This window comes from Mastigoproctus giganteus, chromosome 13 (genome assembly GCF_048544385.1).
Source record: "Mastigoproctus giganteus isolate SK-2022 chromosome 13, ASM4854438v1, whole genome shotgun sequence".
Taxonomy (NCBI): Eukaryota; Metazoa; Arthropoda; class Arachnida; order Uropygi; family Thelyphonidae; genus Mastigoproctus; species Mastigoproctus giganteus.
In genome coordinates, this window is record NC_143587.1 from 45,874,240 (window position 1) to 45,900,796 (window position 26,557).

Consider the following 26,557-nt stretch of genomic DNA (forward strand, 5'->3'; position numbering starts at 1 on the left):
CACAGGGGCAGGCGCCACTGTGCGAGTGCCAAAGGCCAAGCACTCTCTGGGAGTCAGCTTTTCAAGGAGTGCCAACCATGATGATGCCAGCATAGTATTTTAATCTTCAGTCTTACTCTTTTATCAGTTGTGAAAATACTATCCGACCCCAGTTTGTGTTTGCACTTGAGGGTCGTTGTTCTGAGCAGCTCTTAAGTTCAGCAAACTTTGCCCGTCTGATGGTAAAGACAGCTTGTGCGTAACTTGTTAAGGCTTTGTATGTTGTTTCATTCTGAAGCAGGTATGTTTCATGGTTACGAAGGTTCTCCTGGATTTCAGTAAAAAATTTGAGCCTACAATCATCGTAAGCAGGGCACTCATACATGAGGTGCCCCCATGACTCCTCTTCTCCACAGTGGCAGAATGGATTGCTTTCAATTCCCATTGCTGTCAATTTCTGTTGAAAGGGCCCATGTCCTGTGATCAGGAATGTAACTTGCAGACCAGGTGAAAACCAGGAAGGAGACTTTGGGAAAGTCATGTCAATGGATGGGAGGAATCTTCTGGTAATTTCTTCTTTTGGCGTGGTTTCCCATGAATGCTGCCAAAGTCCTTGAAGGTGTTTGAAGATACGTTTTCTTTCTTGTTTCAGGTCATTGGTAAGCTGCAGTTGAAGATTTAACAACTGTGTCGGAATTCCCTTCTTTAATCGATGGTAAAGTCCCTTTTTAATCACCTCAAGATAGAGTGGCAAGCATCCAGTAATAACCTGTAGGGCAGGGGTGCTGACAGTGCGACATGCCCTGCAGATAGACAACAGCATGAATCTTTGTATTGAGTCATGTTTACGCTTGTTCTTTTCCAGGATGGCCTTTGTACACCAAACTGAGGCTCCATAACACACAATTGGGAGAAACGCCGCTTTATAGATGAGAGACAAAGCTTTATGCTTCAAACCCCAGTCCGCTCTGCTGACTCTTCTTATCATGGCCGAATACTTTCGGATTTTTGTGGATAAGTACTTCGGATGTGGGTGAAAGGTAAGACCGGTGTCAATGTAGATTCCCAGGTATTTGACTTCTGTGTATAGACGTATAGGGATGTTATTTAACTTCATTGTTGGAGGCCTGCGTATTTGTAGCTTTCCCTTGAGGAGAATCGATTTTGTTTTCTCACCAGAAATTGAGAGGTTGTGGAGTGCTGCCCAGTTTTGGAGCTTTTCCAGAGCTGTATTTGCTTTTGCTTCCAGTGCCGCTCCCAGGCAGAGACCCTAGCGAGTATTCCCGCTAGTGACCCTTTCCTTTGCATTTACCCTTTCCAGTTTTTCCAAACTGGAAAGGGTAAATGAAACCAAGTTTCTCGGAATCTGGCTAGATGATAAGCTAAGTTGGGCAAAACAAATGATAACTCAACGAACTAAAACTTCCCAGTTTTTTCTTTGTATGTTACGTCTAAATCAATATTTAGTGGTTTGTTTTTCGTTCTAAACACCATATATTTTGATTTTTCTGGATTCAGTATAAGCTGATTCTTTTGAAGCCATATGCATCATAGAAAGCAAGGCAGAGATTTTGAGTTGAAGCTCATTAGGGTCTTTATCTGTGATTAGGATGGAAATATCATCGGCATACGCTACTAGGTGAGAAGATAGAAGAAGAGAGATAAATTCATCGATGTAAAGAACAAATAGGATAGGTCCAAAAAGTGAACCTTGAGGTACTACCCTGGAGAAATAACAGATGTCGGAGTATGATTGATTTGTCCTTACGACAAACGGCCGATCGGTAAGGTAGTCTTCAAGGAGAAGGTTAATTTTTCCTCTCAAGCCAAGGTTATTGAGTTTGTTAAGTGGAATAGTATGGTTTATGCAATCAAAAGCTTTAGATAAGTCAAGAAACAGTGCTATAGCATAGTGACCCTTTTCAAGACTATCAATGATTCTTGAGCAGAAGTCAACAATTGCAAGATCATTGGATCTTTTAGAGCGATAAGCATACTGTTGAGTCTGCTATGAAGAATTTTTTCGAATAATTTTTCAAAAACTGAGAGTAGAGCTATTGGGCGAAAGTTGTTGATGGAGTTACAACGGTTTCCCTTTGGAACAGGGATGATTATTGCTTTTTTGAATTGGGAAGGGAATTTACCAGATTGAAAGGAGAGATTGAATATATACTTCAGTGGCGTAAGAGTTGAGCTAAGGACCTTTTTCAGCAGAGACGGAGATATTTCATCAAAGTCAGTGGCTCCCTTTTCTTTCAGTTGATTCCCTGCCTCTAAAATCTCTTGATCGGAGAGAGGAGCGAGAAAAAACGAGTTTCTGATTGAGTATTTGGCAGATTCTCTCATTTCATTGTCTCTGGAGTCAAGTTCGTCTTGAAAGAGGTTATTCATACTTGAAATAAAGTGGTTACAGAAGGCAGTAGCTTTTAGCTCGTCATCTGAAATGGGTACCTCGTTTTCAAGTACATCTCCAACGTAGCTCCGTGATTTCAGTTTCCTTCCCGGTAATAGTTTGTTCAAAACTGTCCATTTTTTCTTGCTTGTTATGATACCTGTAAGTTGAGAACTATAGTATTTTCTTTTCTCTGACCGAATACAGTAGTAGTAGTAGTAGTAGTAGTAATAGTAGTAGTGGCATGTGATGCAAGAAAGCAAGTGTATGAGCTTATGCAGCATCAGAGAGAAAAAAAAAAAAAAAAATCACACCATTCCCTCCAAATGCCTGTCCAGTTCCTCCTTAAATTTATTCAACCTATCAACTTCCACAACGACAGATGGAAGTGACTATCAGTGACTTTGTTTTTGTACGTTGTGTATTTAATTTTATCTGCCTCGATTCATAATAACTCATGCTATTCTAGGCCCGCACTTTAGAAATTCCTCCAGGTCTTCGACGGGAATCCAACCCGATCTGCCCAAGCGAGTGGCAGACGGTGAAGTATTCTGTTGACTTTGCTGCTTCCGAGGGCATGTCACTGGTTGTCCACCGATAAAGGTATCTTCCGAGTTTTTAAATTACGTGAACAAATGAACACTTGGTGCGATTTCTAGTATGGACAGTGTCACTTCGTGAGAGTGAATTCAGATACATGAAGAGGGGAGATCACGCACAATAGATCGTACGAACAGTTGCGACGATAATATGTCATAGCGTCATAAAAATTATCGTAACAACTCTTGTAATCTATTCAGCACAGGATTATCGATTTTGCTTTTCTTCTTTGTTATCATTAAACCCGAGTCTACGTTTCTTCCTTCCCTTGTATCTTCTCATATCCATTTAGCGTCCGCAATGATTTATCAGTTGTTCATAAAACAATAAAAAATTATAAAATTCTGTACCAGGTACATAATGTGTCTTGCCGCTAGCATATTTAACGTGTTTTACATTTAAAGAGTCATCGGCAGGCGTTAAAAACATTTTAATTTTCAGATATTAATAAAATTCATGGATAATAATATAACAATGTTTTCATTTTATTAATAATAATTACATATCGGTTATTGAAAGTATTGGTCTGTGATGACTAAGGATATATAATTTTTACATTGAAGAGATTAGTTCACGACTAAATACACCATCTATAGTTGTTCCATTACGTGTAGTATTTATCGAAAGATCTGATGACATGTCCAAGTTGAAAAATGTTTTCATAAATGTGCAGAACTCTTTTCCAGCCTCAGAGTTTAATTGTAAAGAAAAAAATTACATTCAATCTGAAAACACCAGGTGACTTGAAACCAGATGCATTTCCCAGTTTCCGAAATATCTTAAAACCTTAATATTTCTGTTTCTAAATTCCTTAGCTTTCCAACCATATGCTATATGTCCACATTATCCCGTTTATTACGTGAGAAAATTTCCTTGCTCACATCTTCATATTTTCCACTATCCTGGAAAAACTACATCAATTTTCAGAGGTTTGAAAGTTTTTCCTCTAGTATAGAGTTAAGACGAAGCTCCGTGCAAAATTTCTTTAAATTTGATCCAGTTGAAGATAAATTATTGTTGCCATCATACAATGATTGCAACAATATTGTTGTTGTTGCAATCATCATATGATTGCAACAATACAAGTTACAATAATTCGCTCCTGGCGGAAGCTGAAGATGCCGTTACCTCTGTAACGATTTTCGCATGACGGTTTTTCGTTACAAAATTTTTGGAATAACGCCAGTAAAAGATACGATTCGAAGAGAGAACTCTACAGAAGAATAGACTTCATTGCTTGATGAGTATCGGACTTTTTTAAATCGGTCGCAGGCCAAAGTCAAAAACATACCTCCCGTCACGACGGAGAAATTGTTATGGGCTATTTTGAAGCCATGGCTGATTTAGTGGGTCTGAAGCGAGGGGTTGCGTGTGTTTTTTTTTTTCCCTCCCTTCAGAAAGCTTGTTCCCTATCGTAAAATAAACATAGACATAGTTTATAGACAAAAATACATTTTGGGGTTACTCAAAGAACCACGTTACAGCCTGAGTGTAGTCCCTTACAGGATTCCGTTTACCTTTCCTCTTAGTAGTCAACAAATGCAAAATTTATGTAGTATTTTCTTAATTTTACAATGGCATAGAATACAGGACTGCTAAGCAAATTAGTTGCTCAAAAAATTGAAAGTCATAGGACAAATTATGACGTTATAAGGGCAATAGTAGCAGGAACTTCTGAAATGGCTGTGCGCATGCTTATGCTTGGAAATGTTGCACGGGCTCTCCGCTTCTGGAGGAAGAGAAACGAGCTATCATAGGGAAGATTATTATACAGTCGAAGCTCTTTATAGCGACCCTCTTTTTAACGACCCACACGTTATAAGGCCCCGTGTGGTTTCTTCCGGCCAAGTTCCCAATAACCTAATGTTATTTTATGAACAATCGATATAACACCCTTCCGATATAACGACCGTTTTCTCATTCCCTGGGGATCGTTATATAGAGCTTCGACTGTATATGTGCTGTTGTAATTTATATTACGAGACCTTACCAAAAGAACGTAACCACAAATGAAAAATCGCGAGTGCAGGACGCACTTACACTGACACTACTATCTATCAGCTTTGATTCTTAGCTCGATTTCCTCATTAGACGCTGCCACATAGCTTTCTTCCCCTGGAATTGGCTTAAACTCGCTTCCGAACTATTTGTTAGAATCTATCTATTTGGCTTATTCTTCAGATTCTTTTTCCGTCTTATCCCCCGATACCATTTACTTTCACACGCGGCTGAGTTAGTCAATCTCAGGCGAGGGTTGCATGGCGCCTCCCTAACGGAAACTCGATTTTTCATCCAGCATACAGGAAATCAACCATAGGGCACATGCAATTTACAGACGTATTATATATGGCGCAATATGGTCTAAGTTGCTGATGCGCCTAAAACCCTAAGTTGGTTGGTTCGTTCGTTGATAATCATCAACGAACCAACCAGCCATTCATTTGCATATCTTTTCTAGTGGAAAGCAACTGGAAACAGCGTTGTAATTTGTCTGTTGATAATTTTAACAGTTTCTCTGCTGGATGTGAACTCCCATCTAGGCAGTATAAAAGAAGAGCACCATCAGCAGCTGAAATTATGCTAACACCTACCACTATAGTAAGAGTGACATTCTCTTTCCCCTCCCCCAGCCTCTCACAGACAAGCAGAGCTACAGTTTATTTTTCATTTTTAAAATTAGCTTACCTGCCCACTTTTATCTTACAGTGGCCTGCGCCGAGCACAGCGCTGACATCTCAAAGTGCAAGCCTATTGTGCTTAATGGAAATTCGGTCATTTGAATATAATGTAATGTAGTAGCCTCCTCTTTCGTGAACGTTTTAAACTTCAATCAAGGTGACTTTGTGAGCTGAGCAGCGAACATAAACAAATCGGAAACTGATTTCAACCGTGATATAAAATTACTATCACTGTAACTGAAAATAAGCTAAAAAAGCAAGCATCCAGTGCGAACGACTGAAAATTTATCTAGGGACGCTGCGTCTGTGTGAATATGAAAACAGTCTTAAATAATAATAAATAAATAAATGAATCGAAGTTATTTTTGAATTTGTGAAAACAGCTGGAGCCCACTTAAAGTAGATAATATAGCAGACCCAACTGGCTTCAGGCAACAGATCTTTAATCAAACGTGTACAGGTGATTTAAACAGGTTCTGCGTTGAATAAAATATTTTCGAAAGGTGAGAAATGCAAATAATCAATGCAGCACCATGACAGTAAAGAGCTAAGTACTTATTAGGGAGCGCGCCTTGTTTGCTCAGGAGATAGTGGATGGACAAACAGTGTCATTTCCCCAATATAAACACAAGAGACTGCATCACCAAGAAATAACACCGCAGTTTCAGAAACGAATTTCGTGATTTCTTTATCCTCCAGGAAGCTTCAAGACTTCCTGCGTCGGTGTGTAAACAAAGTCCGTATCGTAGCTCAAACCAACCTGACGGTAGGAGACAGGGTAAAAAGAAGAATGCTCTCCTGTATCTCCTTTCTTGCCAACCTTTTTTTTTCTTTCTTTCTTTCTTTTCTTTGGCTACACGTGTTGATATAATTTAAATTAGTGCTATGATGCGTCGGGAAAACTTACAAATTACCGCTTTGGAGTGCAGTCGGTGGACAAATCTGTATATCAGATGTCTTTACACTAGATGGGAATTAAACTCGGTTGTGTGTGTATACTAGGCATGAATTCATTAACTTCGTTCGTATACTGATAATGTGTGTTTCCTGTTATTGCTCTCATGCTCATTAATGTTAAAATGATATTTTAACCATTATAAGAAATTAGTAGCATTCTAAGTTAATGTTGAACTTTGACCTTACTACACATTTCAGAAAAAGAAGAATTTTTTATAAAAATTTCGTGAATTTTGTGAATCGCAAAAATTTTGTGAATCCTTGACTGTTTTTTTCTCTCTGATTAAAAGGATTTCATTAAAGGGTTTCATATGGATGCTGACAAGCATATCAATAGGGAAAAAATCAGTCTTCCATGGAATTTGCCAGTACTTTGACTTTGTCACTTGAATTTCTTTTTGCATAGTCGTAAAACTTCAAACCTCAAACTATTATATTAGGGCCACCCATAATTTCTTATATGGGCCCGTATATGTATTATGTCTGTAAATTGCATATGTTCTCTGGTCGATTTGCCTGTTTTTCTGGACGAAAAAACCCCCAGTTTCTGGGGATAAAACCTTGCTATTTACGCCTGAGACCGACTAATTCAACCACGGAGTGAAAAAAAGCTCATTAAAGTTCCTCGCGTCATCGACGGGATTCGAACCCTGGCCTTTTCCGCCCGATGTGGGGAGGACGATGACGATAACACTGTGCTACCGTTCAGACATACTTGGCAGGGATGTCACTTGCCAAGGTAATGAGGTGGTTAATTACATCCTCTGTGCACATCCAGACCTGAAGTCTGCGCAAGTAGCACAGTGGTCTTCCCACACCAGGTGGAAAAGGCCCGGATTCGAATCCCATCGATGACGCAAGGAACTTTTATGGCCGTTTTTCACTCCGTGGCTGAGTTAGTAGGTCTCAGGCTTAAATAGCAACGTTCCCCCCTCCCGGAAAAATTTGGGGTTTTCGTCCAGCAAAGCAGACAAATCGACCGGAGAACACACGCAATTTAAGAAACAATACACATAGGTTGAATTGACATTCTAGGTTACCCTAAATATAATGGTTATAATAATCCAGACCTGAAGCCAAATTGCATAGTTGTTGCGAGGTTTTTTTTTTTTTGCTAGTGAGGCGACCGAGAAGAAGTCTTTCCAGGATTTTTGCATGAACTGAAAGGAGAGTGATGAGTCTTCGGGTCTTTAGGTAGTTTATCTGGGCTCTTTGGTATAAGTTTTAAGTTAGACTACTTCCAACAAACAGGGAAGTGACCTCTGCTAAGCAATTAGTGAAGATCTGCAGTGGGATTTGTGGGAACAGGAGGCGACTTATTTTAATATCTACCAGGAGGTTTGTTGTCCTTGGTCTTTGCAAGGGCAGCCATAAGTTCTTCATTCCTGAAGAATTCCTCGTGTTCCAGTGTCACATAATTGTCATTGTTAGTGGTAATTTGGTTTTGTTCCTCATTTAGGGGTCCATAATCGACGGGGAAAAGTGCATCCAAAATATTGAGAATGGAGTCTTCCCAGGTGAAAGTAGGGGTACCACTAGGTCTAACCAGTATTTAACATTTCGCCCCTGGGGAGTTTGTAACAATGCAGTTGTTTGTAACAATGCGATAAACAACACACCAGGGGTCATTGCTCGCAGTGGTTGAAACAAGTTTCTTCCAGGAGTTTTTTTATTATTTTTTTATTTTTCCTGATGTTTGTGGTGTAGGCGTTTCTCAGTTTTCGAAGCAGTTCCCTTGCCGCCTCAACTTCAGCAGGTGAGACGGAAGCTCGCGCTTTCTGGTAGATTTTCCGGGCTCTATGAACTTCCTTTGTTTGGTTCCCCAATTCTGACAAGCATCCTGAATGATTTTGGTAAAAGAAGAAACATGTTCATCAGATGTAATATGCTGACTAGACAAGGTATCTTGTTTTAAATCTCCTCGTCACTTCACCTGAAGGCGGGATCAGCAAAAACAACCACTGGACTATCTAGAGACCTGCCTGCGAACACCGGACAGAATCTATTATATATAAGGAAGATGGGATCTTGCCGCGATGTCCATCATAATCTTAAAAGACATCAGTCGTACTGCATGATGGAAGAGATGAGGGTTGCTCTGGAGACTAACTATGGGTTTCACCATTTTTCAAGCCTCCAGTAAGCAAAGTGGTAGTATTGCACTGGTTGATGAGAGTTATCTATCGCCTAATATTTCCTGGTGACACAGAGGGCCGACATTCCTTTGTATGGTATAAACTTGCACGGGGAGGGTAAACATTTAACATTTCGCCCCTGGGGAGTTTGTTTGTAACAATGCATCGCAAACAAATTTTGTTTGTCTGCGACAACCAAATCCTCTGTTTGCACGAAAGTGCATGCAAAGGATTTGGTTGTCGCAGAATGATGCGAACTTCACCGAAATTTGGTCCATTAAGATCACGAATGTCTCCCGAATATCAGCTCCATCAGGGTTCCATCAGCTCAAGCATGAGAAGCTCTAGCTTGTCATGCTTGAGAGAATGTGAGAACCCTCCAGGAACCATACATTGTTGCACTAATCTGACTTTAAGCTTTTTGTGACTGTTTGAAATCAACCCAATTCCTTAGTAATTCCAGATTGTTTGATGATTTAGCAAGTTTTTCGATTAAGAGGCCTGTTGATAAATTTAATTTATTTCCAGAATCTTGGTGCAAACATAATTCTTCTTCTTCTGAGGTGAGCAAGATGATGGTCGCCTTCAATAGAGTCTTGAAGGCGCTCATAATGTTGCAGAAGACTGTAGGTATTCCTGATATTAAATGTTGCTTATCACCTGGACAATCTTTATTGTAGTATTCAAAAATAAAAGTGATAAATCAGATCCATGGAATTATCGGGCAATTATGATTACCAATTTCATAACTAAATTCTCTTTTTTAAATCTAAAACTTGATTATCAGCGTTTATTGGTATATGTTCATCATTTTATTGCCGACTCAGCGTGGTTTTATGCCTTTTCTCTAACCTAATTAAATTTACATACGTCTAATAGGTTTTTACAACTAACCTTAGCAGTGGAATGCAAACTGACGCCTTGTTTCTTGTCGTACAGTACGTATTTGTGTTCATCCCAGCTTGTTAGTGCACAAGCTTCGTAGATTCATCATTGCGTCTTTAAACTGGTTGTCCGCCTTTTTATTCATATGTCCGCCTAAGGGTGCTTCTTCCATAACTTTTTAAAATAAACCTGGTGTGTTTTCAGGTTCACCCTTGGATTCGCTCAAATTTCATGTTTACTGGTAACCCTCTTTTTTTGATTTCAGGTAAAAAAAAAAAAAAGTAAAGTGCAGCCATTATCAACCCACTGCAGGATGGAAGCCTCCTCAACAATTCATGCTGAGGGAAATGGACCATAATCTGCCACGCTGGTCCAGTGCGGGTTGTCAGATCGACCGTATTCAGCAGTCAGGGGCTTGAACCCCGCTCTACTCAAAGAACGTGTGCTACTGCATTCCCGCTCCTGACCACTCGGCTACGGAGGCCCTTCAGGTAACAAATGTTAATTTATCGTCGTTTGCAGAGGATCAAAATATTTAACACTCATCGAGCGACAGTTTATCACTTCAGAGATTGTTAAATATTGCAGAAGGGAAAAAACTGGGAGAAATAGACCACGGAAGCACTGTCAATATTAATAAAAATAATTACAAAAGTACGCACTGTAGTACGCCAACTCATTGAAGATTTCTGACCTATATATAATATATATGGTTTGTGTATGTATGTATGTGTGTGTTTAGCACCAAAGCAACTAAGACTGAGATACGTTATATATTGTCTGTAAATTTTTGCATTCTATGATTGATTTGCCTATTTGCTGTACGAAAAACCCGAGTTTCCTGGGAATAAAAACCACGCTGCCCTCGTCTGAGAGGCGCAAGGCCCTGCCAAGATGGCCTTAAGGCGTTAAAATTGATATAATCATACGGATGTTATATGATAATATAAAGTTCAATAAGGATGTTTTATGACAATGTTGTGCATATAGTATTCAAGTTATGAAAATGTTAAGACTAACTCAGCCACTTTCGGTTAAACGTATACTACTAGCAGTCGATGCCTATATCACTCGCACTCATGCTATGATATTGGACGGTCTGTTGATAATTACACTTTGTGAAAGAAAATTACAAGAGCTTTTAAATTTCTTTGTTAGATTAGCTCTTACTTATATGTTAAACTAATTACAAATGACATATTAACGACCACCAGCTTATCGAAGCAATTCAAATCGGAAAAACACAAGAGTGATAAATTACCGGATCACCCGCCGTTACGAATAACGCTCAACTTAAACATCCTGCATGCGGACAAAGCTTAAGTTAAACAGTAAAATGTTTTTTTTTTTTTTTTATTATTCTAATTGCCTTCAGCCAGACGTTTCTGGCCGCAGCCTTGCATAGATATTTATTATCTGCTGTATCTTAGGAATTTATGTAGACATCTTAATGCTTTACACGTTTTTTTTTTTTTTTTTTTTTATCTGTTTGTGGATATAAAAACACAGGGAAAATTCCAAGAAAAACTCCGCAGCTTCACCTCAGATTAATTAACTCCATACCTAAACTACTGAAAAAGTGTTTTTTTTTTTTTTTTTGTTTATATCAACGATGTTTTTCACCTGTCCGTATGTGAAAAGAGGATGGTGCTGGAGAAGCCACAAGAAGTATGGATCCTGAATGTATTTTGCCCAGACCTTTCTAATCGGAAGGTGAAGTGGTATATCCACTACTTTGCCATTGAGGTCAAATAAATAATTAAAGAAATATTTATTGTTCAAGATAGGAGTTTTGTAAAACCATAGGACTCATACTGCTTTGAAAAACGAAAAAAAAAAAAAAAAAAACAGGAATGGATGTCTCCGTGGCCTGAGTACGATCCTATTTAAAAGGTATTCCAAAAGTGGTTAATGGGAACAACTATATAATTTGCATATCATGGTACTGTATCTGCTTATCGCACCTACTTTTAACTATTACATTGACAATTTAGTAAAAGGTTATAACAGTGAGGAAAGGAGATATTTCGGCCTCGTGGATAGCACAGTTGGTTGTTAGGATCGCCGTCTTCCCACACTGGGTGGAAAATATCTGAATTGAAGTCCCGTCGGTGACGCGAGGAATTTTTATGGGCTTTTTTACAACGTGGTTGAGTTAGTCGATCTCAGAACACACGCAATTTACAAACAATATACGCGGAGCAATATGGCCTTAGTCGCTGATGCTCCTAAAATCCTACAACAACAACAACAGCGAGATATTTGTGCACCTGAGGGAACTAGTCAGAATTGTACACCCCCACGCACACTCTTGAGATTAATCAGATGAAGTTACTCCTGTAATTCCTTTAGCCTTGCACCTGAGGAGTGTGCCACACCCTCTTCTCGGCACTCAGGGAGGACCTTAATGATTTCGAAAGGAATGCTTTGCTAACCCTCTTCTTTTTGACGGAAAGGTAAAATGTATATAGCTGCTTTTATTGTTCGTAGCAGTATGGAAGTTTGACTGACTTACAGTAAAATGCATATTAATATTTCTAACGTCTCCTCCGTGTTACGATTGTGATGATTATATTTCTAATAATGAATTATGCCGTTGAAGTTATCTTATGGCGTGAATAACCGTTAACTGCCTTCTAGTTAGGAATCCTGAATTTAAACTTAAGATAGCGCGAAAGACTGATAGTGATGAACATCTATGAAACGAAAGTAGAACTTCGATAAAATTTATTTCATTTTAGCTGGTAAAAAAAAAATGAGATAAAATTTTAATTTGTTTTTATCTGCCAAACTTAAATGAAACATTAATAAATGAAGTTTGTCTTAAACAGTCCCGTTTGTTTTACTTTCGCTCTCCATTATATATTATTATTTATTTTATTTTATTTTATTATTTTATTTTTTTGACCAAAAGAGCATTGCTTTTCTAAAAGTTTCTCAGATACGGTCAAGTAATAAGGCTTTTAATTGCAGTGATGATTATAGAGCAAAAAAAAAAAAAAAAAACTCTAAAGGCTGGTCTTAATCTTTATCTAAAGAGCGGTAAGTATGTTTCGATGGCATCGCCTGTTTTAGCAGCTTCGTATACCCTCCGTCTGTGTGGATGCGTCTGCTCTTTCGCTTTCGGCTCTTCCGTTCTGTTACTATTTCATGCGTTCTTATTCTGCGCATCTTCTTCAAATATTCTTTAATGCCTATTATTTATCCTAGATGTTTCATCATATCATGTCAGGTCTGTTTTCTCATTACGTCAAAATTTATGATTTGTCCGTTTTTCGACCGCTAAACAGTGTTGAATAATAGTTTCGGAGGGAGGAGCTCCCGATAAAAGAAGAGCCATTCAAAGTTGACTTTCACCACTGGTGTCGGTACTGAAGTGTTCGCGACGAGCGCGTGGCGTTGCATTCCTATAAAGTGCATGCACGCGCAAGGCCGGAGAAGTTGCAGTTAGCGCCCTAAGTTTATATGAAGTCAGAGAACGGAAGAAGTAATTGCACCGAGAAGTCATGTTGTTAGGAGACACGTTACTGGAACTTCGTAATCGCAGAGGCCATCGGTGGCCCGGATGGCTTCTTGGCAAAGCAATAACTATTATGCTACTCTTGACCTTTGTGCTCTTCGTAACCCCACCTGTCACCGGCGCGAGTGAGGTAGGAGTTCTGTAGATTTTGATACTAAAACATCTTTTTAGAAAAAATATTATTTTTCTCTTCCTTATGGAGTAAGTGTTAATGTAGGTGATAAAATTTAGCCATAAAATATTATGCGGTGGTGTTTCCGTAAATTTATATTCAAGTTTTGGGTGTGTCTGCGTTTAAGTTGATGTGCGTGAATTACTTTATTATTTTAATTTTTCTTACTACAGTTATACTCTTCATGCTAGAAGGAAAATCGGTTGCTAAATGATAGTTTATTTTGAAGAATTATAAAGCGCTGAAAAAAAAAAAAAAAATCTTCCTTGTACTATCATGAAACGGTTGATTTTGGTGGATAGGTTACTGGGCAATCCCGCAGTATTTGAAATCTTCACTAGGAGAGAACCAGTTCATTCATTCTCTTTGCTTAAGTTGTGGTTAAGACAGCCCACTGGAAAGTCTTTCTTGAAATTAGCGCTGAATGTAATAGAAAAACCGCAACCCTGCCTCTATCCGATAATTAGGAAAGTGTTTTTTGAAGCCGCTTATCACCTTATTAATTAAAAGTTGCTAGCAGTGAAAAAGTTAACTTTAAAATTATTTAACGAGTGTTTAATTCGGCGCATTTTTAAACTTTGAGCGGCAGAAGTACTTTTGTAATTTAATTAACTACTCATCTTAAATTCTTTCAAGTGCATTTCCCGTTCTATATTTTAAGTTACGTATCACGGAAAGGAAATAGTAAGTTGTAGAGCTACTGTGCAGCCACATTATTCGCATTTCCCCATAAAGAGTACTTTGTTTAAACTGCTTTTCGGCGTATTCTTCACAAATTTCGGAATATCCATAGCAGTGGTTCTTAATTTCGTTTTGTCCTTACAAAAAAAAAAACAAAAAAAAGACACTTGTCTTGTGTACCAGTAGTTGAACCGCGAATATTTCTTCTATTCAATTGGAACGCTGTCATCTAATCCTGTAATTTTACTAGGAGTCAGTTTGCGGAAATCGCTGATCTAGTACGACTACCAGGCCGCTTGAGAAGTAGGCAAGGGAAGCTGACAATATTTGCAACAAAAACAAACTTTCTTCTTTCCTTTCCGAAATTTTCATTTCTTTCTGTTCTAAATCATGAGGTTACATCTTAAGAATGCAAAATTTAAGTCCTATTATACTCCCACGACGAACCTCCTTATTCTTGCAATTACATCCATTCTATCATCAAGTCCAAAAAACTTAATTTGCAGTATACTTCATTATGCCTAATTCTTAAACTTCAATTTTTTTTTTATAATCTCAAGCTTCCATGAAAGATCTTATTACTCCCCACCACTGGGACTTTGACCACAATCGGGGGTGTTCAAAGGGTTGAAAAGGTATCTTGATTAAGATTTTTTTTTTCCCCCTCCTCAGGTTGGCTTTTAAAAAATTAATTTTTGCACGATTTTCTCCCTGTTTGGAGAAACTATTTAATGAGGAAAATGCATTTCCCTTATAGTAAAGTATATCAAAAATTAACAGACCAGATACCTGGCGTTTTTTTTTTTTTTTTTTAAATAAAAATTTGTACTTTTATAATATTGTGTTAAAAATATATCCTTTGGACAATTCTGAGTTGCTCTTAATTATGATTATTTTAATTATGTATTGAGCATGTTCTTAATTCTTATGACACAATATTGTAATATAGACACGTATTGATATATTTGCTGTATGGAACGACGAGCTCTGGACTATCTGAACCAGGTCCCACTCCAACTTGTCAGCTCTATATAATTTGAGAACTACTGCTTTAGATTAGTACCCCTTTCCCTTCCCCACTTTCTGGCTGGTTCTGTAGCGTGAGCTGAAGTGACAGAACTAAATGGAGAGGTGAAAAAAGTAACCTCGCTTATTACAATTAAAGGCATAAATAGAATAACCCAGAAAAAATATAGATTAGTTCTTTTAGGATGCGTTTTAGTCCCACTTTGGCAAAGGCTTTTAACTACTAGTGTTCTAGTTAATGAATACTTTCGTAATTAAATTCAACTTTCCCGTAATTAACTGCAGTAGTACTAATTAACTTCCGATGCTGTTACATATGTACTGGTATATGTACACTCATTCGATGTACGCCGATACCGGTGGGTGCTGTCCAAGCAAATTGCGGTACGACCAATTAGTCATTGAACGACATGACTGACCGTTGAAAGTAAATCTCTACTGATCTCGGAAAACAAGACATCAACGTTGCTATTAACTTCGGTAACAGACATCTCGGGGTGTTTTATGTGGAACGCGTGCTTGCTGAATAAGTTAAAGGAATCGATTAACTTTCTCAGTAGCTGATGTGGTGCAAAACTGTCTTGTCTTAATTGCATGGTTTGGATAACTGTTTTTGAAGGTCTGCAAGCTTCGTACAAATAGATCGGAAATACCGAAGTAATAATATTTTCGAAGGAATTTTTTTTTAATTAAAAAAAAAACTTCATATCAAGGAATCGTAAGTGGGTGTTTTTTTTTTAGGTGTGCGCGAAATGCCGTGCATGACTGACTGTACATAACATATACAAGTAATTGAGCATTAAATATAAATGTACAGTATTTATAAGCACGTAAATCAGTAAATAAAATCTCTTGGAAACTGCTGTTATCGAAACCTGATTTTTATAATGGCGGTGCGATATAGTTAAATAATTATATTTAGTTTTAAGAAATATGTACATATGATCTAATCCAACTCCATTTTGGTCTTTTTTTTTTTTTTTTCCTATTGTTTTCCTAGCGTACTTAAGATAATGGAACTGTAGCCTCCAGGCACTTATCCCCCCCCCCCCCCCCCCCTTCAATAACCGGTCTTGAGCAAGTGAACGCTTTTACTTTCAGACCCTGGTAAAGGAGAATGACCATCCGTCAATATACATACGGGTTTAGAAAGACGATAGTTCTAGTCTACGGAAGAGGCCGGTGGTATGACCTTCACCACCCACTGCTCCTTTCTTTCTAGTTAAGAAAATGATAGAGTAACAGAATTACTTAAGAGGAAGGATGCAGTGCTTTACCTTCGTGTTTTTAATCGTAAAACTCCTTAAGATTATCTTTTGGTCTACTCAACTAAAGATTCTTCCGAGGATACCCTTTGACCTTACTCTCACTTTTCTTACTATTTTGTTTTCATGCTGATTGCAGTTCCGTAAGTGTTAGATAATATTTATCACTTTTGAGGCCTTCAGGGCGATAAGCCTCCCGGACAATGAACAAAAAAAATTCAACAATGAATGTTCAAGAGCTCAAGCAGTATCACATGCAGACAAGTTGGTTACCTAACTCCGTGTAGTCTCCTCCTTTCCCAAGGGGATAAAATTATTTTTGTGGCAAGTCTGTTCCCCTAGAAAACCTCTAGTAAACTTGATCATTCTTTCAGGCTGCCGCTGAATGTCTTTAAGGGGATTCCTCCGAACATTCCAGCGACTGCACAACAATCATTTTTGTTGTACGTAGGTGTCTCGTGAATAGACTTAAGGGTAGCAATGGGGAAACAACTTCTGTTCATCGGCCATGGTAGCAACTGCTCACACATGACAGTTTAAAAGCGAGAAATGTTTGTAATGCAGAGGGAAGCCACTAGGCGACGTGACCACTGCATGGCTAATTTAGCGTGTACAATTTGTATGTGTAAACCAGTATTGTCTGTGATTATACGGCTAATTTTTATGCTTTCAATATATAGCTTATTTAATTAGCAGCTCTTAAATTTATTTGATGTAATGCATACGGCACGGTGATCACCGTTGCAACTGTACACAGAACTATTGTACAGGTTAAAAAAAAAAATTAACATCTGTGCACAATAAAGAATTTCCCGTAATATCTATAGGGCTGTTTACAGCACTGAGTAAAATATAGATACCAATGTTAGAGAGGAAAAAAAAAAAACCCGGCATTGCTGCTTACTCCTGATATCTATCAGGAGTGGCAAGCCAATACAAGATTTAAAGAGCGTTTTAAAACTTTTTTATTAACGGTTATAATAGTAACATAGGTTACTAAACTTAGTATTAGTCGTGGGAAATGATGCACGAAAGCAAGCTTATAAAGCATCAGCCAAAAAAAAAAAAAATCCCACATCACCTATTCATCCCCTCCATTAGTTTGTCCATAATTTAGGCAAGTAATAGTTCTTGGGTGGTAATGTCTATTCATTCCTGTGGTGATGTTTATGTGAAACGACTTAATGCGATATTTCTTGCATTGAAAAGTTATTTAATTACAAGAACTTCTTGAACGAATTCTAATGTTTCATGCCATGGTAGTTTCCTTAAACTACGCCAAGGAGCACCTCTCCTGTGTTGTCTGTATAGTTGCATTTCAGTTCCTTGAAGTGGTCATCGGCTGCTGGAAACAAACTGATAATCATTTTCTGATTTATACTCCGGGATAGCTACCAGAGGTCAGAAGAGTTCACAAGATTGATAAAATATAAGAACATGGTCGTATTTAGCAGTCGGGTGTTCTTGAACCGCGGTCTATTGAAACACTGTACTGATTGTAGTCTGGCGCTTGACTAAGGGCTTCTGTTACTTTATAGAAACCCCTCAATAACACTGTTAATTCCTTTTGACTTGAGCTTGAATTTTATCTGCAAACGGGAGGTGCCGTTTTTGTCATGTGTGAAATTTCAGGGTTATGCACGTTGCTTGTTTAAATCCACATCACATGGAGTTGTTAGGACAATATTCTTAATACAGTATTATAATTCCGAATAACTCTTTCAAAGATGAGTTTCTTTAGCTAAAGATATTAACATGCCCATACCCTTCTTCTGTGGCGAATGCTAAAATTTTGAAGCGTGTGCGTCAGAGCATCAAGATCTGCCATATGGTGCAAGGAAGCCTGCGGCTTATTCTGCACCACCAAAAAAAAAACTAGTTACCCGGAGAGAATATCCAGTTCAGGACCCTGGGTGTGCTAAGCCCCATACTCACCAGATGTGAGCTCCTGGGGTTGTTTTGATCCAGTTCTTGATCGGAAACTTCAGTTCACGTTTTGCTTAACCAAAATGAATGGAACGAAATCTATAGAAGGTAATCCAAATCCAACAAACGTCTCCATAAAACTGATGTATATCATCGCAGTAATTGTATAGTAGTATGCATAACCATGTCAGCCAATCTCAGTATCGCGATTGGCGGAAATGGAGGCTCACATGACTTTCGTGTTATGTAGTAACTTTCCAAACAGCACAATTTGGTTGTCAGGCAACTGCTTCTTTGCGTTCTGATATTTGCCCCGTCATTTCGTGTAACCTTGCGCATGCAGTCTTAATTCATTTATTAGCTCGATTGGTAGGTGATTAATCATCCCGTCTTCTCTTGCAAAGTCATGGTTTCTTAGGTCTCGGACTCTCGCTTATTGAATGTCGGGGGAAAGCTTTTAAGTTCTCAAATTTCATATTTTGATGGGGATATGACGGTTCTATCTAATTTATGGACTTTATACACAGACAGTATTCATACTGTCTGTCTGCTGTAACCACCAAAGTTTTAGTCTAATCGTTAATGTATTGTGAGAATCGCGTGTAAACCTGTCTCAAATGCAGTCTGTTTCATTTTTCTTATAATGAATACTTGGCCTACGGAAATCTTAATTTCCTATTTAACACTGGCGCGTTTCGTATGCAAAGAGACTTCTAATGGAATGCAACCTTCTGACCGCATACAGTACACAACAGTATGTTATTAACAGTATGTTATTACATTTCTTTCTTTGCAAGAAAGAAATGTAATTAAAATTTGCTCCTTACAGGACTCAAGATACGTTAAACCATTTCTGGAATCTTTTAATTTAGCGAATAAACGAGCCCGTGATTGCATAACTGGAATGGAAACTGAGTTAAAGCTTCCAAACTGTGCTCTTGCTGTTTGGAATAACTCGAATACGGAAATAAGTAAATCGCTGCTAATCGTTTCTCAAGAATTCGAAATAAAAAAATAAATCTCTAAAAGTATTAGTATAATACATTATAATTCCAACCTTATATTCAGTTTAAGCACACTACAGACGTTAGTTATGGACTCAAATAAGTGGTACCATCGGCCAATACTGCACGTTTTTGGCAACGCTTCATAAATTTGGAACTGCCAGCAGGCATTGTTACAAGGAGTCTGTATATCTTACTTGTGCCAAAGCCCATAACTGGTCCAGTGATCTACCATGACATAACGGCGTTTCGCTAGTCACTTGTTTCCATGTAAATAAGTTGGAAAAGGCACGAGGAAGTAAACGCATGCCAAAGTTGTCGGTCGCTAGCGGGCAAATGGGAAGCAAGGGCAAACATCAACTGGCCGACACACTTCTTACCTAGTAATGGGCACGAAACGAGCCTGCAGCATTTTTCCTTATGGAGTACAATACGAACTAAACTGCAGTCTAAAGGAAAGTGTTGAGAGACTGGCAACTTGCTTGGAGCAAAACCAGAAACATTTATGTAATAAATCAGATTTTTTAGCGCGTGTTCATAATTAATATTTATTGGTGTATTGATGTATGTATAGTTAAAATAAGTTCAAATATTCAAAAGGAACTTTCATAAGAAGTTAATGTTGCTGCAACTTGCTTTCTTGAAAGTCTAGAAAGAAAATTCTAGGCTATGAAAACTTTCTGGAAAGTTCTTTTATAGTCTAGACACCTCAGAGGTATTTTTGTGGACAGTTTGGTATAAAGGAAATCGTTTCTAGAATTGGAAAATTTTATATCGGTAGTCTGTGAGAAGGCTTTAAACCATGCAAATAGAACGTTATTATCATACCGAAATAGGGCATTACGTGAACTTTTTTTTTTCTATTTTGATCCGTAAAAGAGACTCAGATTGCGTATCTGTAATAAGACATTGGAATAAGAACAAAAGGACGAGGAGAGCTGCGTTGTCCCACAATCGACCTCTACTGTTGACAGTTGTATGGCCCATCCAAGCATGTTGACTGGCGCGGCAGAACCCGGGATGTCTGGCGCCAATTTCCCAGCACTCCGCATTAAAGGGCTTGCCGTGCTTTAGAAAGCAGTGCATGCACCCCATTATTGCTTGCCTTTCTGTGGTTTTTTCCTTTTTGTTGACCGGTTGTGCAGTTGAGGATTCTTAAAACAGAAATCCTAATCATTTCGGAAAAGAGGAACAAACGTTTTTTTATTTCACTTTCCGGAAGTGAAATTATCTCTAACGATTGGGATTTAGAAGCAAATACCAAGCATAGTCTGATTGCGAGCAGAACATTCAACCAATGTTGAATGCAGGCTCTTTCCTCCACTTCTATGTGTGGGAGTAAAAGGGCTTTTTCTTGTGTGGGGGAAGAAAGGCTGATAGTCTCTTCCCTTATACACTTTGCAAAATAGCAAAATTAATTTTACTGATAAAATTATATCATGACTCTACGTTACCAAATCTACTTCTTATAAAAAGTAATGTTATGTTGCTGGAGGAGCAGAATAAACGTATCAATCATGATCCCTTCATATTATGTTCCTCGGAAAAATTAAATAAATACTTTAAACCATGGCTTTAACGGACAGCGTCCGTTGAGCGAGACCACGCTTTTCATTCACTTACATAATCCAGTGATGTAACTGCTTCAGTCTAATTGGTCTTCAGTTAAAATATTTTCAGTTAAAGCAGAGACGGGGTTTATTCTCACCGTCATTTTCTGTTCTGGAATATTTGCCCGCTCTTCCTGTTGTAAGTCCGTTTCTGCAGGCCAGTAAAAAAAAAATCTAATTTTGATGTATCCGCAATGGATGGTATGATTGTTACAAAAGTCTCGTAACGTAGTGTTAGTGCGCGAGATTTCTCAAGGTTCCATCCAAGATGCTCTATTTTAAATCATAAATAATTTTTGTTTATTTCCTTATTTATGTTTATCAACTTTTCTAATAATTACAGCTTTTTACATTTTTCTTGCATGGAAGGATTCTTGCAGCATATGCTTCGAGTTGTAAAACAAACTAACGTTTAATATCCAGAATTCAATTTTGAGCTGGGAAATTGAGGCTCCGATTGAATTCTGGTTATTTCCATAAACTGAGCTTGATAAAACTTCAGAAAACTGAAGTGGTCGAAGATGACTTGGATTAGATGCCTAGACTACCTTTCTCAAGGCATCCATCCAAGATGCTCCATTTTAAATCATAAATAATTTTATTCCCTTATTTATGTTTATCAACTTATAATTACAGCTTTTTACATTTTTCTATCTCAGCTAAGGCGGCTAAAGTTACTTTAGCCGCCTTATCTGAGATAACTAAACTCGAATATCTCAAATTTACTGCTGTCCATAATATGAACTCTTATGACCTATCGCTGTACTAGATTAATGAATAATTCTTTCCACTCATTTGGAAAGAATTCGGTGAAGAGTTGTCAGTGGGACTACTTGTAATACGAGGTTTATTCAAGTTAGGTTCCCTGGCAATGTGTGAAGAAATTTAACCTATCATTTTCAAAGGGAACCGATTCATATGCTGTCATCTCCGAAATGGAGGGAAAAAAAAATCAGTCTTAAAACGCGTAATGTACCTACAGAAAAAACATCTAGGCTCCATAATCCGAGCTGCACTGATACGAATTCAGAATAGTTACTATACGCTATATTTAAGTTCATATTTCCATTCTAATCTCCATACAACATCTTGAAACTTTACAATTATTAACAGTTGGCTATTAAGCGGGATTCTAAAAAAACTCCCTGAAAATTGGGGCTTCTTATTAAAAGGTGCATTCAAGTTGTATGGTTCCCTGATACATTTAATAAATGTGAATGGACATGTTATTAACATGGTTAGACGTGAGCTCCATAATATAGAAGTACTGTAATATATGTGAAAATGTCATCGTTTCCTTGCAAGGTATGCGGAATTTACATCTGAGCGGGGAAGTCCGATATATTCACTGGAAAATATTGAAAGTGTGGTTCTGGATGTGGGGGAAAAAATTACGAAGTTAGGTGCGTTAATGCCGGTATGAATGACAATCGTATGAGAAACATCTAACTAAGACCACTATATATGTATGTGTGTGTGTATATATATATATAGGCTGTGTGGCATCATGGAGGACAGGCAGTGGAGACTAATTGGCAACGTCATTAAATATCTACGTGCTCTCCCCATTCACATTTTCACGAAGACCTCAAAATGAACAGTTTTTCAGCCAGAGGGACACCTGGAATGCTTACATAGTGACTGAAGAACTACCGTTTCAACATTCATCGAGCGATGTTTAAGCAAGATGCTGCAGCGAATCGTGTTGCTTCACCACGGTTGAGATGTAAACCGATGAAGCAAAACATTATGATCACCTACCTAATGATGTTGGTCCTCTACGTACAGCCAAAACAGCTCGTACCCTGCGAGGCATGGACGGTACAAGATTTCTAAATGTCTTGTGGTATCTGGTACCAACACGTAACTAGCAGATCCTTTAACTCCTGTAAGGTCCGTGGTTGAAACGCCGCAGATCGGAGTTGCTGTTCCAACACAAACCACATATGATTGATGTCTGGAGAATTTAGAGGCCAGGGCAATACCTGGAGGTCTTCCTCGTGTTCTGCGAACAATCCGGCGGTGTGGCATGGCGGATTATCCTGCTGAAAGATGGCACTGCCAGAGGGGAAAACCTCTGGGTTGCTATGAAAGGGTGTACCTGGTCAGCAATGATGTTTAGGATCAAGCGGCAGCAGGTTTCCCCCATCTCCGCGTAGTTTACGTTGTGGTGTTACAGTATGCTGTAAATGCCAGAGATTTAAGTGAGTGGGTCTTGGATCGTTTAGTGTTGAGTAGGGAGAGACTGAAGACTGGGGGAAAGACAGAAGTACGGGGTAGATAGGGAAGGCAACGCCAGGTGGTCAGTAATGCATACCCATGCCTCACCAGGCGAAGTATATAGGGTGGTAGGGGAGGGAGGAGACAGGAAGACCATCTCCTCCTTCCCCTGCTAGGGAGAGGGAAAAAGGGAGCTCGTACAGATCGCTATATGGCAGTGAGGCTGCAGCAGTCGTAGTGTAGTCATAAGATCATGTCCGGTAGTAGTCGCTCGTGGGACAGTGTCCCGCCCAGGTTGAATGTCTTTGGTTCTTTCTTCAGTACATTTTTTTTTTCTTTCGTACATTGTCAGTTTCACTTAGGTCTCATATTTGTTGGTACATAAGCAGTTTTATTGGTTCCAGTGTTAGTTTGTATGATGTTTAGGTAGGTGGTAGACGTCGGAGTGCCTGGCACATGACTGGACCCAGGGTATCCCAGCAGAATATCGCCCAAAGCATGACACCGCCGCCACCAGCTTGTTTTCGTCCCATGGTGCATCCAGGGTGCCATCACTTCCTCAGGTAAACGACGCACACGTACCCGGCCGTCCACATGGTGCAACAGGAAACGTGATTCATCGGACCAGACTACCTTCTTCCAATCGCTCAAGGTCCAGTTTCGATGCTCGTGTGCCCATTATAGGCGCCTTCACCAGTAAACCGTGGTTAGTTCGAACCATTTTCAGTAGATATTAACCACGGCTGACTGTGAGCATCCCATCAGCCGTGTCGTTTCGGATATGCTCTGACCCAGTCGTCTGGCTATTGCAATTTGGCCTTTGTCAAACTTTAGTCCGCTGCCTTTCTCATCTGAAGAACAAGAGTAACACTGATTAACGGAGCTCAGTATCGTGTTTTTTATACCGTGTCCCGACCCGCGCACGCACCGTAGTTCACCTGTAGTTTCTTCGATTTGCATAACGACTCGCTGGTCATAATGTTTTGGCTTATCGTTGTAAATCCCCCTATTTAACCCGGAGACTACGCCAGTCTGCCCAGTGGAGCCATTGATTTTATCATCGCCGAAGAAATTTCGTGCTGCCGTACCGAAAAAAGAGTTTAATTTTCTAGTAGTACTATGGTTATAACCCTGCATTCATAGGGGTACAGGACACTTATCTAAGCAGGTTTTTTATTTTTTTTGAGAAATAAGTATATCATTGCATTCCACCACAATGCCCAGCAACTTGAATTCATTCCCTACCCCTTGAACCGCGCAACAAATGACTTCTGGCTCTTTCGTACATTGAGACCCCCTTCGTGGTAGGATACTTCAAAGCCGATCAGCAGAATCTAGTGCCATTATATCAATGAGCTGAACGTTTTGTTGCAGCTCTCACCACTTGCGGAAAAATAATGCAACAAACGTGCGTAACGTTTTGCTTTGAAGAATGCAAATTTCGTTCTTCTGTATTGTTTCTATTGAATAGGTTTTTTTTTTTTAAGTTGAACGAATCTCGTATAGAATTGCTCGTTGCTAGACTGCTTGTGTAGATGACTTCTGGAGAAAGGCTTTCTACCCGGAAATCCGTTTTATATTTCAACCCTGAAAGTCAACAGCCGGTCTGTATGAACACATGCAACTTAGAAACACGTGACCTTAATTGCTTTACTTAATTTACGAACCAGCTGGTCTCTTAAAACCTGACCCATCCTGGTATGCTAGTGATACACAGAATCTTTATCTTCTATACACATGATACTCTTAGGCTGAACTTTATGTAGACCCAGGGGTTCGGTTCATTTCTCTTAAGATACTGGGATAATCATCGGATTTTCTTTTCACTGTTATTAGTCACATATAAAAAAATTAAAGGTTATCTAACTATTATTTTTATCATATCCAGTTTAGTTCTAAGAGATAACTGTCTATCCAAAAATTGATGGTTTAATTGAATTTTATTCATCTTGTCTGTACACGTTCATTAAGAATACTATATTACGCACCAGACACTCAACATGTAATGGTCGAAGAGTTATTCATTAAGGGTTCACTTCATCTCAGTGATGTAATTTTCCACCTACTCTGTCATTAAGCTGCCGGACGAACTTGAGAACTGTATGCTGAGAAATTTATAGTGGGCGTGTGAATCGTCCTTTTGACACTGTAAGGAACGATTCGTAGAACGTCTGGTGTTCTACTTATAATGCATTCTGGTAAGGATATGAGGGTTACTTGCACTCTAAGAGAACTACTTGATCTCTGCTGATTAGAGAAACACAAAGCTAGTGCAGTTTCCAAAAAAAAAAAAAAAAAAAAATCGCCCTTGTAAGAAATGGCTTCTTGATGACGGGACAGTTGTGGTGTGTGTGTGTGTGTGTGTTTTTTATATATATTTAAATTTGTTTTTCATGAAACTAATTTGTCTTAGTTTCCCAGATTAACTCGAACAATAGTTACTGATAATATTAAAGGCTTCTTTCCGGGAATAAGATTAACTGAAATCTAAGTAACATTCCTGTTACTTAATTGGTACTCTGAAGTCCATCTACAAAAAAAAAAAATCATACCGATTATAATTCAGATTTTGGCACAATTTTAAAAACAGATGAAAGATTTACAATCTTTCATCTATTTAGGAAATTTATTTTCTAATGCTCATTATAAATCGTGAGCAGGTTGCCTAGGCTACCTAAACTTTGATTAGCAGTTTTTCCTTCGAAAAATCTGCAGCACTAATCTCTTGACTTGTTAATTCTTGATTTGCTTTTCCTTGATACTTAAGCATATTTCATCAAGCCTCTTTTTGGCGTTTATTATTCCCCCCCCCCCCCCCCCGATTACTTCGTTTATATGAAAATCTTAATTTCCCTGCTTTACTAAAGTATGGAAACTGGAAGATTTTTCAATCAAACTAACACTCGCTGTTCATTACACTGGAATGCTTCTTTAAGATTATCGAAAACGTGAATTGACTGCATGCATCAAAATGGAGTTTTTACTCCCTCTTTTCCCCCTAGGTGGAGGAGGCAGTTTATTAAAATACAGCGTACTAAATATTCTTCTGTATGGCAGCATCTATCGGAGCCAGTCGATAGCTTTAATGTGACGGGTAACTGATACGGTCTGTGCACTCCCAAGCTTCCACTAACTGGAATGATGTAGCACTCCAGCTTTGCAAGTGGAAATGAAGGGAAGAGAAAGCTAATCTCCCCTTTTCTCTATTCTTCTGTCCTCCTTGGCGCCAGAAATATGTAGAAGTGCTGTTGTTCCCCCGATTTGTCAGCCTTTCTTCGGCCGTTACCATAGAAACTAGGTCGTCTTGTCTCGGACGAACAGTCTGTTACTGTTAGAAAGCTTCCCCGTCAGCTTTGTTTAATGACTAACATGTTTGAAAAATATTAGTCTCCTAATCTTGTATCACGTTTTTTGTTTTATCATTCGCTAACTTTTTTGGAGGCTATAGTTTCATACAATGTAACAAATGTACACTCAAGAGTACGCGGTGTCCGGCTTAAGTTATTA

The 26,557-nt window shown here is 38.6% G+C and overlaps 1 protein-coding gene across 11 annotated transcripts in view; it reads left to right on the top strand.

The window, feature by feature from the left end:
* The first annotated feature begins 13,020 nt into the window (after nt 1–13,020).
* Nucleotides 13,021–26,557, top strand: part of trol (terribly reduced optic lobes) — a 1,731,230-nt gene continuing 1,717,693 nt past the window's right edge. For all 11 annotated transcript variants that reach the window (XM_090387691.1, XM_090387694.1, XM_090387699.1 and 8 more), the window contains exon 1: nt 13,021–13,276. In XM_090387691.1, coding sequence (XP_090243817.1) covers nt 13,133–13,276 — 144 coding nt within the window. In that variant the 5' untranslated portion in view covers nt 13,021–13,132. The remainder of the gene's footprint in view (nt 13,277–26,557) is intronic.